Genomic DNA, 17,610 nt, shown 5'->3' with positions numbered 1-17,610 from the left:
AAGTGACGCGTCGTGCGACTCTTCACAAAGTCGTGTCCGACCCATTTTTAGATATTATCTTTTCAACAAAAAAGAAAGATAGGATCATATATATTCGAAGTTCCTAAATACAATACTTTAATAGCTATTAAAGTATACTATTCTTTCCATCTCCTTAACTTATGATAAAGTGGAATTGTCCTATCTAAATCCATTCATTGTTAATAGTGAAGATGACTTAAACCCTCTACCCTTGCCCTCGACCCTTGCCCTCAACCCTTGCCCTCAACCCCAACTTTGAAAGTTGATTGTGTTTGTGAAGTGACATGTAGAGATAAAGATAAGGATAAAGAGATAGAGATAGAGATATAGAGATGGGACTTGGATCATCAAAGTTCGAGAAAGACCTTCTCAATACTAATATATCAGAGGATGAACGATTCTATGGATTAGAGAATGTATGATTGAATCAATGATTGAATGATCGACGTCACTCACTGACTCACATACCATACATACTATTTGATAGTTTGGCAATACATGCTATTGCAACTCAGTATTACAGGCATTGTACTTTTGTATACCATTCCGTAATTCTATACTACAATATTACACAAAGAACAACTTACATATTGCAGCCAATCGAAGGAATATGGAGGACAGTCTCCTCCTGACCCTGGTCGACCTCTTTGTCAACATCACCTCACAGAAGAAACGAACAGGTGTCGTGCCTCCCAAGAGGTTTGTCGACCGTCTTCGCTATGAGAATGGTATGGTATCCTTTCCCGTCTCCCATCGCGCGACTCATACTCATTCACACATGCCTGCCCGATAGAGATGTTCAGAGGACACATGCATCAAGACGCTCATGAGTTCTTGAATGTATTGCTCAACTCTGTTGCAGAGTCATTACAGAAACATACCAAGCAGCAACAACAACAACAGCAGCGACTGATGCAGCAGACACCAATGATGACACAGAGCTTGAACAGCTCGGGCACATACAGCCAGAGCCTGCAGAGTTCTGGTCGCAGCAGTTTGAACAACAGCAACAACAGTGTAAATATATACAATAACAACCATGGCAGCAGCAATAGCATCAGCAAGCTATCGACCACCTCTTCATCAGTCTCGACGGCCAACCAACACCAAAGGACCGACAGCTCGACCAGCGAGACGGCCAGCGTCACCACATCAATCCCCAAGACAACAAGCGATACACCAGACAAAGATAGTATGTATAGTTGATTGATTGATTGATTGCGAGGCACAGGCTAACACAACATCCCATCTTCATCGTCCAAAGTTAAAACGTTCATACATGACATCTTTGAAGGCACATTGACCAATGAGACAAAGTGTCTGACATGCGAGTCTGTTACAAACAAGGACGAGTCATTCTTGGATCTTAGCATCGATATTGATCAGAACACATCAATCACGAGTTGTCTGTCCAACTTTAGCTCCGTGGAGATATTGTCCAAGAATGACAAGTTCTTCTGTGACAAGTGCATCTCGTTGCAGGAGGCGCAGAAGCGAATGAAGATCAAGAAGCTGCCCAACACGCTCATCATCCATCTCAAGCGATTCAAGTTCATCGAGAAGATACAACAGTACAAGAAGCTGAACTATCGAGTCGTCTTCCCATTCGAGATAATCATTCAGAATACTGTATGTTTGGACCATTGATTGGATTGATTGAATGGATTGATGAGACTGGATGATACTAACACTAATCGACTGCCGACGGAACAGACTGGTGATATAGAGGAGCCAGACAAGAAGTACAACTTGTTTGCCGTTGTCATACACGCTGGCAATGGACCCAATCATGGACACTACACTTGCATGGTCAAAAGCAATGATCATTGGATTGGATTCGATGATGACAACATGGGAGTAAGTTGGAAGGATCAGTTGGACTAGATGACATTGACTAACATATCAATATCCGCGCGCATCAGATCGTCAATGAATCAGACATATTCGATATATTTGGATCGTCAACAGAGTATTATGGAGGCAATGAATGTGGCTACCTGTTGTTCTATCAATCAGCATCCACTAGCACAGTGACACAGTTCAAGCCTCCACCACCTCAGTCCTCATCATATATTCCATCTACATCGACCTTTACCAGTTACCTCTATGGTGGAAATAATAACTGAGTTGGCCATCAATCAATCAAATGATCTAGCCAAGTAATGTTATGTTGTACTGTTGTTATATATAAACTTCAACCTCTTCTATTCATAGATAGGTTTATTATAAGCTTGTTGACGAAGATATACGCGTCAAGTTGTGAATGTGATGATGATTGGATGAGAGCATTGCTTCGCCCTGTCCTGTCCTGACCTCCAACCAACCAACTAACTAAATAAATATATATATATATATATGTCTTCCCCATGGACCTTGGTTACTCTTCCATGGAGAATATAGTGTCGCTGTCTGAGCTGCGACAGATGGTGTATCGCCTGCAACTCTTGATACATCGTTCACAGACGACAAAGTACTCGCAACCGTCGTCTCTGCTCTCGTCATCATCTTCTTCCTCTTCCTCCTCTTCCTCAGAGGCAAGGTAGTCTGGCGATGACGCTTGTTCCTCCATCTGTTTCCAGCCAATCTTGTCGCCTCGCACTTTGTTCTTGCATCGGCCACACAAGAACAAACATTTGGTGCATTGTCCATTAACATGTCCATGGCCATTTGAGTTGCAAGCAAAGCCAAGGTTGGCTCGGAAGCCACATGTATCCTGGTCTGAGCAGGCGAGTTGATTGGTGTCAGCAATCACTCCAAGTGATTGACGGCAGCATACTGGACATAATGACCAGTCCTTCTGATGCATCACACGAGGCAGTGTGAGATAGGTGCGCTTCCAGTTGGATGGTGGCATTATATAGTTGATGGAGTTGGTCTGAGTGAAGTAGGCGGTGCGTACCTGTGACTCCCAAAAGTGACGCTCTAGCATGCTTGCACAAGTCTTGCTTACAAGACGAAGTTGTTTCATGTCTTGAAGAGTGAAAGCTTCCAGCTGTCCCAAGAGTATGATCAACACATGGTAGTTATCGAATGACTTTGATTGACTACCTCTACTTCCTCTACTCTGTCCACAGTTTATACTATTGTTGTTATAATTGTTATTGTTGTTATTGTTGTGATTGTGATTATTATCAGCCGATCTCTTTCTATTTGTATTATTTGTTGATGTAACATGTACAGCCATCTTATTGTTATTGTTGTTATTGTTGTTATGATTGATTATACTGTTATTTATTGAGCCTACTACCCAACTACTTTTGCCATTACTACTTATAATACTATTATTGTTATTGTTACTGTTACTACTACTACTGCTACTACTACCACTACTACCACAACTACTATTACTGCCACAACTTCCAGGTGTACCGTTAGGATGTTCTCCTGATCTAAGGTTGGCAACCTTTGGGTCTACAATCATTATGTGTTTGTATAAAATCTGTGATATATTGGTTAAATAAATAATGTTAACAACTTAAGTGCTACCAATAGATTACATTACAGCTGTACTCGCTTTCCTCAATCATCGAGTGATTCGGCCCCAGGACCTAATCAGGATCCAGTTTTGATGAGCCAAAAAAATCAATCACACACCCCGAGAATGGCATTGGAGGCTTGATTGGGGTCTAAAAATGGATTTTGATCAAGCCCCTGTGGGGTTCTTCGCCGATTCAACACTTTCTCAACGCTTTCCGCGTAATGCTTCATTATCAAATCAACTCTTATTTGTAAGTTGTAAAAGGGTTTATTTACATAGAGGGCCAAGTCCTAGGCCTTTGGATTCTGATCTGTAGTTTCATTCGGGGTAGTGGAATGCACTCCACTTAATTGTTTGAGCCGAATCCAGTATCTACCTCTATTGATAGGGTCCAATCTTGAAAGAATGTGAAATATAAGGCAGCGGCAATGATTGCCAACACAGCCAGTATGATCGACATCCAAGACAGTCTTCTGGCAATAACACTCTTTGACTTTAAGTAAAGGAATCCAAAGAACCATGGCACTACCAGGAAGAATCCAAGGAGGAATCTAATCAATATGGCATGTCTTATGTTAGGCTTTGTCGATCGATCAATGAATCAATCAATCAAACTTACATCAACAAACTAATGGCAAAGTCTGAATGCTCACTGAGTGAATCATTGAGTTTCTCTGTCATGTCGTCCAGTTCGGCATTGGATGTTGGAGAGGTGATTATAGGGGCGTTGGGGTTGGTGTTGGTACTGGCATCGGTATAGTTGGCGGTGGTGTAGTATGGTAGAGTCCAGTTGAAGTAGTTTGAAGTGGAATAATGTAATGACTCATTCATTTCACGACGGTCATGATCTTCATATTGTTGTTGTGGGAGGAGCAATGAAGGTTCTTTGGAGTCCTCACCGACTACTCCGGAAGTGTTGGTTGGGAATGGTTGGCGGAATATATAAACATTTGTTGATGGAGGTGGTGGAGGAGGTGGCAACAATCTTGGATCGTATCTTTGTGGATGTGATTGAATATATATTGGAATGTTTTGTTGAAGATTGTTATCCATTCTTATTATTATTATTTGTAGTAATTATTATTATTATTATTATTATCTCTCTGTACTAATTGGATAAAGTTAAGAGTGAAGGTACCTTATGTTAATACTGTTTACGCCATTCCATCAGGCGTTGATGTTTGGAAGGCATTTATAACACATATAACATTTGAGGGTTGAATGCTGGAAGGATGAAAGGCCAATTGAGTGTGATGGAAGCTCCCCATTCCATCTGTTAAACTCCTTGGTATTGAATCCACAGCAATTATACATACATACATACATACATACATCTACATCCACTCCATGAGTAGTGATCAGTGTTTAGTAGTGTGTGTGTTGAAAGTGATGGTAGTGAGTGATTCGTGGTGTGAGTAATGGATAGTGCTGTGGAGTGGAGTGCGCATATGGGGTGATCAACCACTCGGCCCCTGTATCGACATGTCTATTATAAGGGTATGAAGCCCTATCGGGACCTCCCTATCATCCTTTATGATTGGGAAGTTGACGCATACGAATGGTTAGTGATGGCAGATTGATTGAGTGAGTGGGTGTCGTGTCATCTTGATAAGGAATGACCATTGACCATTCGAGAAGACTGTGTACTGATTGATTGTTTGATAGGTTGGGTTGATGACATTCGTTTCCTGCTATTCATTCGTACTGTGATGATGAAGTTGTTGAGTAGTAGTCACAGACAGATAGCTTGCTAGAGAGACTGTTTGTTTGTTTGTTTGTTTGTTGTATTGTAACATGTAGTAGTAGTTTGTGTCGCAACAGTCTACCCGTTTAGTTCGTCTTTGATTTATTATTGGTGGCTGCGTTGAAGTATGCAAGTTTGATCGATGCTGACTCAGTCAGTGATGATGGGTTGCTGATGAGCTTCTGTAGGCAATGTGAAAGTCTTGCCTCCTGTAATAATCATTGATTGATTGTTTGTTAGTCGTCAAACTGATCGATCAATCACACAATTGATGATGAAGGTATAACAGTGCGCGGGCGATACTGTACCTCTACGAAACATTTCTGTGGAGAACCATCCTTTAGTCTATAGCAATCGGTGACGTTGTCCGACTCGACTGGACAGAAGGTGGCCTTAACACAAGCAGCTGTGAGGTTGTTGGCATACTTGTGATTCTTGTGCATTGAGGCACAGTCGCCAACATGTTGGAAGAACTTAATCAGCTCATCATCTGCATTAATCTTTGTTTCTGACATCCTGCTAACTTTATGTGTATATATATATATATGTGTAAAGTAATCTATTCGTAGAGTGTTTACCGAATGATTGAATGTTTGATCAGAATGATCACACACACACGAAAAAAGGATTTGTTATTGAACTTCCTTGTTTGAAAATAAATGGGAAAGTGAACAAATGGTAATAATTATTTATTATTATTACAATATATATATAACTAGGATAATATTATGATGTACAGTTTAAAGAGTAATGGATTACTTTAGCATGAATGGCATCCACCTCCCAGGAGACCACCAACAACACCAAGGACACCTCCCAAAAGTCCACCAAGGTTCAAGTTGACATCCAGATCAACATCGAGGTCGAGGTTGATTCCTCCTCCACATCCACCGCATGCTACTCCGTTTGATCCCTGACTGGTTGATTTTCCAAAGTTACCAACAATGGCACTCTTGGACATTGAAGTGGCAGAAACGTTGCCCATGGAAGAAAGAGATTCTAATTTGATAGAAGGTTAATATTAATAAACACTATTTCCATTTGTTGTTTGTATATTATTACTTACTCATGATAGTCATTTTTAGAATCAGGATATTTGGTAGTTATTTAGAACTTGTTAGTTTGTTTGATTGTTTGATGATGTATTAAATTCAACTCGAGTTTAGAGTATTTATACTTTTGTTTCCAGTTCAGATTTCCGTTCCAACTGCAATCAGTTCAACTAGTCAAGTTGGTTGTCGGTGGGGTGCTGTAGTAGTGAGGAGTGGCGGCAACTAAGTTGATGAGGTCACCAACCCAAGTTGGTTGGTATAAAAATGAGGTACACATCACAGTTTCAGGTAACCCTTTGATGAGTTCTCAGTTGACAATCATAATAAAATCATTCAATCATTCATACATTCATACATTATTATTCATATGACCGACCAAGAGGTACTCCCCACTTATCCTTCCATATAAGGGTAGGTGTAAGTGATTGGTGTGTCAAAGTGGTGATGGTTTTTGATTGATTGGTCGAATTGTGTGTTGTGTGAGTTGTGTTGAAGTGTGATGAAGAGAGTGATCGTTTGGAATTTGATTGATTACTCACTGTTGGCACTATCTATTGACATTGACTATTATAATATAAGCGGCCAGTGGTATTACATATGAAAGAGTTAATGAGTCAGGGAGAGTAAAGAGTGTGAGGGAACATGATAATTACAGATTGAGCTGGGAGGAACGCATTCCGTTATTTGAATAAAATATAATGTTGCTTCACATTATAAATAAACTGAATGTACTCGCTGTCATATCCAATAACTGATGTGGCAATCCAACATACTTTGGTGAGTGACATCAATTCAATACAATCTTCAGTCAGGGCAGTACCACCACCCCTCAACTAACACATTGATGATGAGATTAATCAACTGATTCAATTCCAGGATTCAAGTGTTGGTGATCGCTCGAGATTCAAATCAAGGAAGACTTTAATCATTCCTAATATGGTAGTATGAGTACCATCAACCTATATTAATGTGATGATGCCCCTTCCACCTGATTGAGTAACCTCAATTATACATAATAAAGGTGGAGTGTGGGTGTGGCAATAATACATCATCAATAGGATGTCATCGGATATAAATAGATGGTCTTTAAAGACCATCTAATCATCATCTGCAAATCAAACAAATAATAATAATATTATTCAAACTTCCAAAATGACTATCTTGAGTAAGTAATATACAATATACTTATTGGAATAATTCCAATCAATTATAATAACTAACTTTTTGTATAATTATTATAATGATTAGAATCTCTTACTTCCATGGGCAACGTTTCAGCCACCTCAATGTCCAAGAGCGCCGTTGTTGGTAACTTTGGTGGAGCTTCCGGTCAGGGTGCCAACGGTGTTGCCTGCGGTGGATGTGGTGGACATGGTCTTGGACTTGACATTGATATTGATGTTGATGTCAACCTCAACCTCAATGGACTCCTTGGTGGTGTCCTTGGTATTGTTGGTGGTCTCCTCGGTGGTGGTTGCCACAGATGTTAATGGAGTTCTTAATTAACTCCTTCTCAACAACGAATAGTTTATATATACTTGTTCAAGAAACATTTGAATAAAATGATCCGTGAACCTTCCTTCCTACCATCCAACAATATTGATCATATATCTTGATCATATATCTTGATCATATATCTTGATCATTCAGTGCACTCATATATCTTGTATAAAACTAGTGTTGTTCATTCATTTGAATATCTTTGTAAGGTCATTGAGGGACAGGTCATTCTTGATAATGAATAATCTTGATGAGAGATATTTGACCAAGAAGTGAGTGGAATCAATCCGTCGTATCATAATATTCTCAAGATTCATGTTGCTAATATGTTCATCAAATGAACAACTGATGAAATGTTTGATTATAATGATATTCAGAGGTTGTGAGCCATATTGATTGTCAACAAACAATGTCCTAACTGTACCATTGAATTGTGAGTTCTTTGGAAGGTGCATCTTGTCTGAATCATCAGCATTAAACTGTGTATCAAATGTAACATGATTGATACGACAATGTTTGAATGTGTCAGGCGTAGTCTTGGCGTACAGATTATACACCTCATTAAAATGGAGCGATGTCAATGACGCTGGCAACACGTCGCTGGTCAATGGATGAGGGTATAATGTGCCCAAGGCCAGATGTGTCAGAGATGATGGCAGTAACAATGGTGTCAGAGCATGATAGTAATCACGACTGAGTGTCAGTGATTGAAGTGATGAGGGCAACGACCCTATCTCCAACTGCTGGACAAAGTGAGTTCCCAGATCGAGTCGAAGGAGTGAGTTGGGGAGTACTCCAGGCGTCAGTGGCTGATCGAATCGAGTGCCAAACTTTAGTTTGATTAGTGAGTTGGGGAGGATACCTGGCTTAAGCTGAACGTTGAAGCTTTGACCGAACTTTAGATGCCGTAGTCTGGTCGGAAGTGCCCCCATCTTGATGTCTTGATCAAAATAATAGTCCACCTTCAACTTTGTCAATGAGGTCGGTAACGTGTTTGGCAGTAGTGGATGATTGAAATGTCCAAACAATAGAGTTGTGAGTGATGATGGCAGTGACCCGGGAAGTAGTTGTCTCTTGAGCCCGCCAGTGTAGATCATTCTGAGTGACATTGGTAGTGCGCCAGGTATGAGCAACTGATCAAATCTCTCACCTAGCCACAGACTTGTCATTGATGGTGGGATGATCCCATGACCAATTGGTTGGTTGTATGATTTTCCCAGCCAGAGTGAGGTTGCGGTGATCGGGATTGAGCCAGGCTTCAGGGGTTGATTGAAATCATCACTTAGTGTAATGTCTGTTATTGTGTCTGGGAGGTCGCTGGGCTCAATGGGCAGGTCAAACTTGGCCGGCTGACCAAAGAGTAGAAAGCTGACATGAGATGGGAGAGTAACATTTCTCAATGATTCATAATATGGTCGTTTGAATATAGCACGGGATCCTTCTTTTGGTGTTATGCCACCTCTTGTCTCCAACTCAAATGGCTGTCCAGGTACTTGACGACGAACACGAACCAAATCTAACGTTGATTGATTAAGTGATCGAGTGAGCGTGAGTGAGTGACTGATAATGATCCGTACGAGTACTTACCAAGTGGATCGCAATGATGGAAGATTGTGATCTTGGTGTAGTTGAGATCAACGTGGTTCAGGTAACATTGACACACATCTGGCGTTCTTGCTATTATGAGTTTGTATTGGTACAGTCTGTTGGAAGTCAATACAAAGGAACATGCATCTATGGAGTTTAGTAGATCAACAATATGTTGAAGCACGATCACTGGTATTGTATCCATTTGACTTTATGCTGCTTTGTAGTAGCAGCCGTTGTTGTTGTGATGTAACAAAGTGATCACAAACTTATTTGAGACACTGTTTGTGTCACAATCATTCATTCAGTTGTATTTTTCACCCAAACCCTTCAAACAGATAATTTTTTATTTGTTCTTTCGATCAGCCGAACAACAGAACGAGAAATAGCTCAATAAAGCGATGAAGAGGGAGACAGTGACATTATAAGTGCCAGCCGACAGAGTACAATAAGAGACAACACGTGTAACTCAAGCATCACTCAGAAGACAACTCGTTCAAAGGTCCTCGCTCGAAGTTCAACTCATCTTGCAGATGATGTGCAGTACAAGGTCACAACACAGACTATAAACAGCAATCAATCAACAACACAATAACACATGTTGAAGGGCAGTATAAGGTCAATAAAACTATAAACAGCCAACAACCCAACACACAAGTTGAATAATGTATAAGGTCAATCTGGAAACTAAGACTATTAACAGCAATCAACCAACACACTTATCGATGTGCAGTATAGGGATCGATCAGACTATAAATAGCAATCAAGCAACCAACATCAATGAGAAGTAGAACAAAGTACAACCAGTAACAAAAGACCTCAAGAAGGGCATTCCTTCAGAGAGGGAGAGTGTAACTAAGTGGTCACAAACTTATTTGAGACGTTAATGTTACACAATCATTCATTCAGTTGTGTTTTATAACATGACCAATAACAAACAGATAACAATAAACAACTTTTATATAACTACATACAGAATTGGTCAGTAAATGTCTTGTGTTTCTTGGTCTATGCAGCAGCAACAGAAGCAGTTGTCGTTGTGGTCGTTGTCGTTACATCCAAACCAAGTGTTAGAAGGAGGCCCCTCTTTCTTAGTCATTCATTCAGATAAACTGAAGCAAACCATCACATCCCTTCAGGTCTCTGGTCAAAGAGATTGAGTAAGTTGAGGTTGTCGATAAGGTAGTCCTCAACGCACCAGGCTACTCGAGTCTTCTCTCGTCTCAGCAATGGACCGTCATCCCAACCAACGGATACTATATTATCAGGAATTATGTCACCTACACATGCATTCAAGCATACAACATCGGAACCAATCTCTATGAACCTAAGTTGGCCACCTGTGATACCAATAATGTGTTCCAACAGTTCTCTATCGAATTTTAAATACATTCTATTCACTCAACATCAACCAACAACAATAAAGCACCATCACCTGGTACTTCAACCACCTGACAATACACTATTTGCTTCCACCTTACTTGTAGAATTATAACTGGTGGTATGTCCTTCATACATTGAATCTCTGTCTCTACATGTTGTCGAAAGTGAAATTGAAAGAATGAACAGAGTTGTTGTTCATTTCTTTGAAGCGAATGAATGAACAAATAACACCAACAACAATAAAGAAAGAAGTAAAGTTGAAGGTAATAGTGTTGGGCGATGTAGGAGTTGGCAAGACATCATTGTTGAACCAATATGTAAATAGAAGGTTTGATCATGGCAAGTGTACATCAACAATTGGTTCATTTCTTTATGTAAAGGAGAATATAGATGTATCTGAAGAACATGTAGTATCGATGAATATATGGGATACAGCCGGTCAAGAACGATTCGACTCATTATCCGACCTATACTATCGTGGTGCACAATGCTGTCTACTGGTCTTTGACATATTCGATGGGAAGTCATTCGAACATTTGGATAAATGGCGTGAGGAGGTGCTCAAGAGAGTCAATCCGAGAGACCCAGACACCTACCCAATAGCAGTACTCGGTAACAAGCTCGATCTTGTGGAGCATGCTACTGCTGCTCAACAACGTGTTGTATCAAGCAAGCGAGCAGCCACATGGTGTATGAATAATGGCATCCCATACTATGAGACATCTGCAAAGGATGGAGCCAATGTCGAGAAATCATTCAAAGATATTGCAATGTTTGCTACAGGTCTATATTACAGACCGTATGTATCTTCAATCAATCAATCAATCAATCGATCACTCTCTCACTCAATCTCAACATATATAGTGTAATCAAAGTCGTGTCTGTCCCTCCCGCCGCCGAACAATCCAGATCGAACTACTGTTGCTGATAGTCGAGTAGAGGTGATCACTTTGTATTATTTAGTACTTCTTCCAACGAAATATACTATTTGTAAATGACTTTAGATTGTCCCTCGGGACGATATACCATCTTGTGCCTCTGGATGGTGACATCACCAAACATAGTGATGATAGATCAATCAAACGAATGGCTCCACCTTGACCAATGTTGAGAGTGAGGTTGGCCACGCCCGAGTCCAGGAACTGCGTCACCAAGTCCAGATTGGTATGTCTGACATCATATTCAAAGATAACATTATGTAAGTGTCCATTCAGTTGTTGAACAGTTGGTATTGGAAGGTCTGACTTCAACAGTGTCACCTCCTTGATCTGGCAATGTTTGAATGTCTCGGTTGGCGAGGTAAGTGCGAATAGATTACAGGCGTAGGTGAGCGAGGTCAAAGAAGGTGGAAGTATGTCGCTGGTCATCAGAGGTTGTTCAAACTGGCGGCCAAACGATAGATGTGTTAATGATTGAGGCAGGACATGTGGAAGAATAGGTTGATTGAAACTCTGTCCAAGTTCCAATGATTGAATGGTCGATGGAAGTACACCAATGTCCAATCGTTGGTCATAAAGGTAGCCTAGATTCAATGAGGTCAAGGACTTGGCCGAGGCAAGATTGTCGGCGATAAAGGGTTGGCTGTGTCGGCCACACATTTCTAGTTCGGTGAGTGTCTCTGGTAGTGCGCCAGGTCTGAGCAGGAAGTTGAAATGAATACCAACCGGAGGCGATATACATAGTTTCTTAAGATGTGGTGGCATCATTCCAGATGAGATAGTTTGATCAAAGTTACTTCCAAGTCCAAGGATTGACAACCCAGGTGGGATCATTCCTGGCACAATTGGATGATTGAAACCACCCAACCACAACTCTGTCAATGATGCTGGTAGCACTCCACTGATGATCTGTTTCTTGTATCCTGCTCCCAGAGAGAGTGCGGTCAATGATGGTGGGATAGTTCCAGGCTCAAGTTGATGATTATATTTGGCACCTAGAAAGAGTGATTGTAATGTTGAAGGGAGTGTTCCTGGCCTTATACATAGCTTATAAATATATGGAAATGTGAGCGATGTGATGTTGGCAGGGAAATCAATTGGCTCGATTGTATATCCATAGTTGCTTGGCATGATCACACCATTGACATCAGATGGGAATTGTACAGTTGATAATGGTCTATCCAGTTTTGAATCTACACATCTTGCAACCTTTTTATTCGACACCAACACATAAGGTCTAAGAAATGTCGATTCCTCATGTGGCTGCACTTTGATTGATTGGAATAGTTCCAGTATGAGTGATCGAGTGATCGAGTGATTGGAATGATTCAAGTGATTGATTGATTGAGTGAGTGACAACATAACATACCGCATTGATGAAAGATGTTTAACATGTTTGGAGTGATGATTGTAATATGATCATCTTCGTCATCATTGAAATTATCACAACATTTACAGTAGATTGATGCTGATGATCTGGTGATGCTCGATCTCAATTCAAAAAGTCTCTTACATGTCAGTACAAGACAACATGTATCAATTTGTAATATATTGTCAACAATATTTTGAAGTATGATCACTGGCAATGTATTCATCTTACAACCTCTTATCTCTATTCATTCAATAGATATCTGTTTAAACAAGTATGATCGTACCACAAAGGGTAATAGGTGAAGAGAGATCAAAAAAAACAGTCAATCAAAAATGGGGGGGTTTTTTTTCGATCAAAACAAGCGAGATATTTCTAAATCGTGTTTTATTGGATGGTTTTGGATTCCTTTGCCCCAATAGATATTTTTTTGGGTGTTTGTTCGTTAAACAAAAGGATCTCGAAGACATCTTAAGTAGAAGTAGATATCTACTCTCATCTAAAATATATCATATAACAAGACTAATCTTATCTATATCTAGAGATAATGGGATCATTCCTATTTAATTATAAACAACCATTTTCATTTATTATAATATTTATAATATTCTCATTATTCATCAATGTCATTGTAGCACAAGATAGAGATACACAGCTATCACCAATAGAATGTAAGATTTGATCGATCACAACACCAAGACATACCAACCATTTTACTTAAACTCTTACTTTATACAGTGCAATCTGTTAGATGGATCATTCAACAATATGGTCTTGACTTGAACTTGAGTGGACAGACATGTAATCAGATTGATCCAACATCAATACTATTGACATGTAACTCAACTCATGGTATACTTGAAGTGTGAGTACATTAGTATATCTCTATATCCTCAATCATTCATTCTCTAACCACCTATATTCGTTCATCCAATCTAATCCAATCAATCAAATAGATATATTAACAATAGCACAAAAATTATAGCGACACAGGGCAGTCCTGACCCTAACCTCACCGCTTTGGTCTTTCCAAACATGAGAAAGTTCTCACACTCTCTTGAGGCGAATCCTGTCAATTCTACGTTCGACTTTCTAAAGATGTTGGATAACTCTGGCAACTCAAATTTAAAAGAAATGCAGTAGGTGTCATGGATTGAATCAAAGATAAGGGTTACCAAAATCAATCAACTAACACTAATAATGTCCATATTGGTTTCTTTTAGCCTTTATAACCTAAAGTCAGTCACCTTGAACAATGGATTCCCTTCAAATATCAAACTAGATTCTATGTATGTACCTCTATCAATCACTCACTCACTAAATCAATCAATTAATATAACTAACACAAACATATATTTGTATGGTAATATATTTAGATATTCAACATTTGTTACATTTACCTCTGATATACCGGATACATTCTTTAATCCGTCATTTAAAAGTATTTATTTGGGAGCATGTGGATTCGATCAATCAACAAATAGTATAAAGTTCAATGATACAAGGATATATCCAAGGTTGGAGAATATTCATATAAGTTTCCCCTACGGTGGCAGTGGAATCCTTACTCCATTCTCATTGAACCAAACCCAATTCCCGGTACTAAAGTCAATGTATGTTGCAATCCACTATATGACTCAATCACACTCTAACTTATCATACATTCGAATATAGATACTTTACACAACCATCTGTGATTCCTCTTAAAGTCTTCATCAACTGTCCTATTGAAAGAGTGTAAGTATCCTATTCATAATCAATATCATATAATATGGAATAGTTCCCACAAATCCTAATCAATCATTTAAAAACATTTATTTAGTAATATTGAAGTCAATGCTACTATTACATTTGGAAGCATTACTCAATCATCAGTACAACAATTATACTTGTTGATACCAAAGCTCATCCCGAACGACTTATCATCATTCCCCAATCTAACAGACTTGTGAGTTGTTTCACTTTCCCTTGGTCCCATCACTAGGTTCCTACCCTAACCATAACATCCTATCTCTTAAATCAGGGCTATAAACATGGATGATGGGGCTAATACCATTGTAGACGCACCAAAGTTGGATTTGTTGTAAGTCATACCAAAGATGTTAAATCTATCGTTCACTCACTAAATTACTTCTTTCAATCAATCAATCAGATCATACACAAACTCTATTGGATTGACTACATTCCCATTAGCATCATGGTTCAAATCAGATAGTGTTGTTATTATAACAAATAACATAAATTTGATTGGTCCAGTACCTGATCTCCTAGTTGGAAGCATTCCAAATCGAATGATATGTGATGGCAATACACTGTTGGATGGTGCACTCCCCCAATCAATATGTCAAGTACCTACCTTCTCATTCAAGAACACCAAGATCAAGACTGGTCCCGATTGCATCTATTGCTTTTGGTCAACTATGAGTCAATACCTACCAGCGACATACCCAGCTCCAACACCATCATTCATTTGTGATTGGGGCATTGACACAGATTACTACATCCTCACACCAACAATCCAAACAATCACTATCTATGGAAGGAACCTTGGATGGAATGAATCCGACTGTTCGCCATCCTCACTCAACATGATCACTCCAAACACTCAATTCAAGTACATCCCGTCGGAACCCCAAGGAACCGCTCTGTTAACATTCTCTCAAATGTTCAACATGAACAAGACAATCACATGGGTAACCGATGGTAAGTACTACTCTCGCATTCATTCAATCAACAATCAATCATTCATTCACTAACTCTATCACCACCTTAAGTAACGACCATTAATAGCTCATTTGGTGCGATGGATAATGTATCAAAGACATTCAAAGTTAGGATTAATGGTAGATTCGATACATTATTCAATTATAATGCTACTATTGATGGAGCGGAATGTACAATCTTGAACATCACCGATACCTTTATAACATGTCTAGTCACATCACCAATCGAAGTAACCAACTACCTCAAAGGTATACTATGGAGCAAGTACCAACCATTCAATTTCAATCCATATACACAAGGTATGTCATCCAAAGTACACTCATTCAATCATTCCAAAACTAACATATCATCATCAATAAGATCCAAGATACCCATTAGTGACATCAGTTGACCCGACTACTCTACCAACAAGTGGTGGATCATTATCATTGAATGGAGTATTCCTAAGATATATAACTGATCAATCAGTTATGATAAATGATCGATCATGTACAATAGATATAATCAACACTACCTATATCCATTGTTCAGTTCCAGGTCAACTTGCTGTTGGATATGCCAACATCACCATCATCAATGATGATCATATCTTCACATCAAACTCCCTTTTAGAGATTGGTAAGCATTATCCACTCGATCAATCAGTCTCTTGAACTATCCCACTCACTCAATCAATCAATCATATTTAGTCACTGGTTCACCTGTAGTGGATTGTGGAGTTGGTATCCCTTGCAATGGCAATGGAGTATGTGGCCCTGATGGAGTGTGTGATTGTTATGATGGCTTTGGTGGATATTATTGTGAATCTCGTCTTAGTCCTGGCGTGATCATTCTGCCAAACAACACTTCTCCAGATGTTGTGATACTCACAAATGTATCAAGTCTATTCCAGTTCAACATAATAGCCGTACAGGAACTTGACTACAATGGAGTGATGGTCAAAGAGTTGTTGACCAATGACTGGGACTACAACACAACTACCAACACATCTCTCATAGTACATGAGTACTTGCAACAATCAGGATCAGTGGCAGTTCGAGTCGAGATCATTCAATTCTTAAAGTCATACTCCATTGACTTTGCTGGCACGACCAACAAGTACTCAAGCGATCAACTCAAGCTCACAGTGTCCATTGATGGATGGACCTATCAATCAATCCTCAACACACTACGCGTTGTCTTTCAACACAACTCCAATCTCAATGAGTCGGGTGACGGATGTGTCTCACCTCAGGTCGAGTTGGGTACTGTCAGTGGACCTGGCGGCGACTCATTGCGCTACGTCAAGATTGTCAACGCAAGCAGTGGAGTGGCATACTATGGTCACTTCCTCCCGTACGCTCTGTCAGATGGTCGACCAGCTATCTCTAGGACAATGATCATCAACTCGACGGCCGACTCTACATTGCTCGGTATCACACTACCTCAATGTACAAGTTGTATAATAGATCCAGACTTCTCAGTATTGTTGAGCGTTGACAATAGTGGAGGTGTAGGTGGACGTTGCCAAGTTACATCCAAATCCAAGACATGGATAATCATTGTAGCAGTAGTAGGTGGAGGTGTACTATTAGCCGGTACTATCTTGGGTATCTTCATGCTAATAAGGAAGAGGAACAAGTTCAGACAACAGAATGCGATGATGGATAATAGACTTAAGCAGATACATGCATCAAAACGAGAAATCTAATTAGTGTAATAAACATCTCAATACTCTCCAAGTCCGCTACCCTCGCCCTCACCCTCAACCCTCGCCCTCAACCCTCGCCCTGGACCCTTTCTCTTTTCAGTTCAAATACAAAGTGATTGTTATT

General features: G+C 39.7%; 10 protein-coding genes across 10 annotated transcripts; 5 read left to right on the top strand and 5 right to left on the bottom strand.

Annotated features, from left to right (window-relative positions):
- Window positions 1-353: 353 nt before the first annotated feature.
- Window positions 354-2,147, top strand: SAMD00019534_111880 (hypothetical protein; the record flags this gene model as incomplete). The annotated part of the gene is made up of 6 exons (XM_012893517.1): window positions 354-437; window positions 509-749; window positions 815-1,213; window positions 1,286-1,650; window positions 1,735-1,878; window positions 1,944-2,147. 6 exons carry the CDS (start codon window positions 354-356, stop codon window positions 2,145-2,147), a joined length of 1,437 nt encoding a protein of 478 aa, XP_012748971.1.
- A 254-nt stretch (window positions 2,148-2,401) lies between these two features.
- Window positions 2,402-3,442, bottom strand: SAMD00019534_111870 (hypothetical protein; the record flags this gene model as incomplete). The annotated part of the gene is made up of 1 exon (XM_012893516.1): window positions 2,402-3,442. A coding segment is annotated over one exon (1,041 nt), but the record flags the coding sequence as incomplete, so codon positions are not given.
- Window positions 3,443-3,845: 403 nt separating this feature from the next.
- On the bottom strand, window positions 3,846-4,552 carry SAMD00019534_111860 (hypothetical protein; the record flags this gene model as incomplete). Its single annotated transcript, XM_012893515.1, has 2 exons — window positions 3,846-4,050; window positions 4,119-4,552. The coding sequence occupies 2 exons, from the start codon at window positions 4,550-4,552 to the stop codon at window positions 3,846-3,848; spliced, it is 639 nt and encodes a 212-aa protein (XP_012748969.1).
- Window positions 4,553-5,332: 780 nt separating this feature from the next.
- On the bottom strand, window positions 5,333-5,758 carry SAMD00019534_111850 (hypothetical protein; the record flags this gene model as incomplete). The annotated part of the gene is made up of 2 exons (XM_012893514.1): window positions 5,333-5,452; window positions 5,552-5,758. Coding segments are annotated over 2 exons (327 nt in total), but the record flags the coding sequence as incomplete, so codon positions are not given.
- A 248-nt stretch (window positions 5,759-6,006) lies between these two features.
- On the bottom strand, window positions 6,007-6,322 carry SAMD00019534_111840 (hypothetical protein; the record flags this gene model as incomplete). Its single annotated transcript, XM_012893513.1, has 2 exons — window positions 6,007-6,242; window positions 6,310-6,322. Coding segments are annotated over 2 exons (249 nt in total), but the record flags the coding sequence as incomplete, so codon positions are not given.
- A 1,125-nt stretch (window positions 6,323-7,447) lies between these two features.
- On the top strand, window positions 7,448-7,782 carry SAMD00019534_111830 (hypothetical protein; the record flags this gene model as incomplete). Its single annotated transcript, XM_012893512.1, has 2 exons — window positions 7,448-7,460; window positions 7,544-7,782. Coding segments are annotated over 2 exons (252 nt in total), but the record flags the coding sequence as incomplete, so codon positions are not given.
- A 231-nt stretch (window positions 7,783-8,013) lies between these two features.
- SAMD00019534_111820 (hypothetical protein) lies at window positions 8,014-9,288 on the bottom strand (the record flags this gene model as incomplete). The annotated part of the gene is made up of 1 exon (XM_012893511.1): window positions 8,014-9,288. A coding segment is annotated over one exon (1,275 nt), but the record flags the coding sequence as incomplete, so codon positions are not given.
- A 491-nt stretch (window positions 9,289-9,779) lies between these two features.
- Window positions 9,780-9,974, top strand: SAMD00019534_111810 (hypothetical protein; the record flags this gene model as incomplete). Its single annotated transcript, XM_012893510.1, has 1 exon — window positions 9,780-9,974. A coding segment is annotated over one exon (195 nt), but the record flags the coding sequence as incomplete, so codon positions are not given.
- A 1,033-nt stretch (window positions 9,975-11,007) lies between these two features.
- SAMD00019534_111800 (hypothetical protein) lies at window positions 11,008-11,628 on the top strand (the record flags this gene model as incomplete). Its single annotated transcript, XM_012893509.1, has 1 exon — window positions 11,008-11,628. A coding segment is annotated over one exon (621 nt), but the record flags the coding sequence as incomplete, so codon positions are not given.
- A 2,644-nt stretch (window positions 11,629-14,272) lies between these two features.
- Window positions 14,273-17,486, top strand: SAMD00019534_111790 (hypothetical protein; the record flags this gene model as incomplete). The annotated part of the gene is made up of 9 exons (XM_012893508.1): window positions 14,273-14,361; window positions 14,449-14,685; window positions 14,747-14,809; window positions 14,895-15,020; window positions 15,096-15,155; window positions 15,225-15,775; window positions 15,847-16,095; window positions 16,328-16,414; window positions 16,486-17,486. 9 exons carry the CDS (start codon window positions 14,273-14,275, stop codon window positions 17,484-17,486), a joined length of 2,463 nt encoding a protein of 820 aa, XP_012748962.1.
- Window positions 17,487-17,610: the final 124 nt, after the last annotated feature.

The sequence above is a fragment of the Acytostelium subglobosum genome (genome assembly GCF_000787575.1).
Source record: "Acytostelium subglobosum LB1 DNA, scaffold: scaffold31, whole genome shotgun sequence".
In the NCBI taxonomy this organism is placed as follows: Eukaryota; Evosea; class Eumycetozoa; order Acytosteliales; family Acytosteliaceae; genus Acytostelium; species Acytostelium subglobosum.
This window is presented reverse-complemented; position numbering and strand designations above follow the sequence as displayed.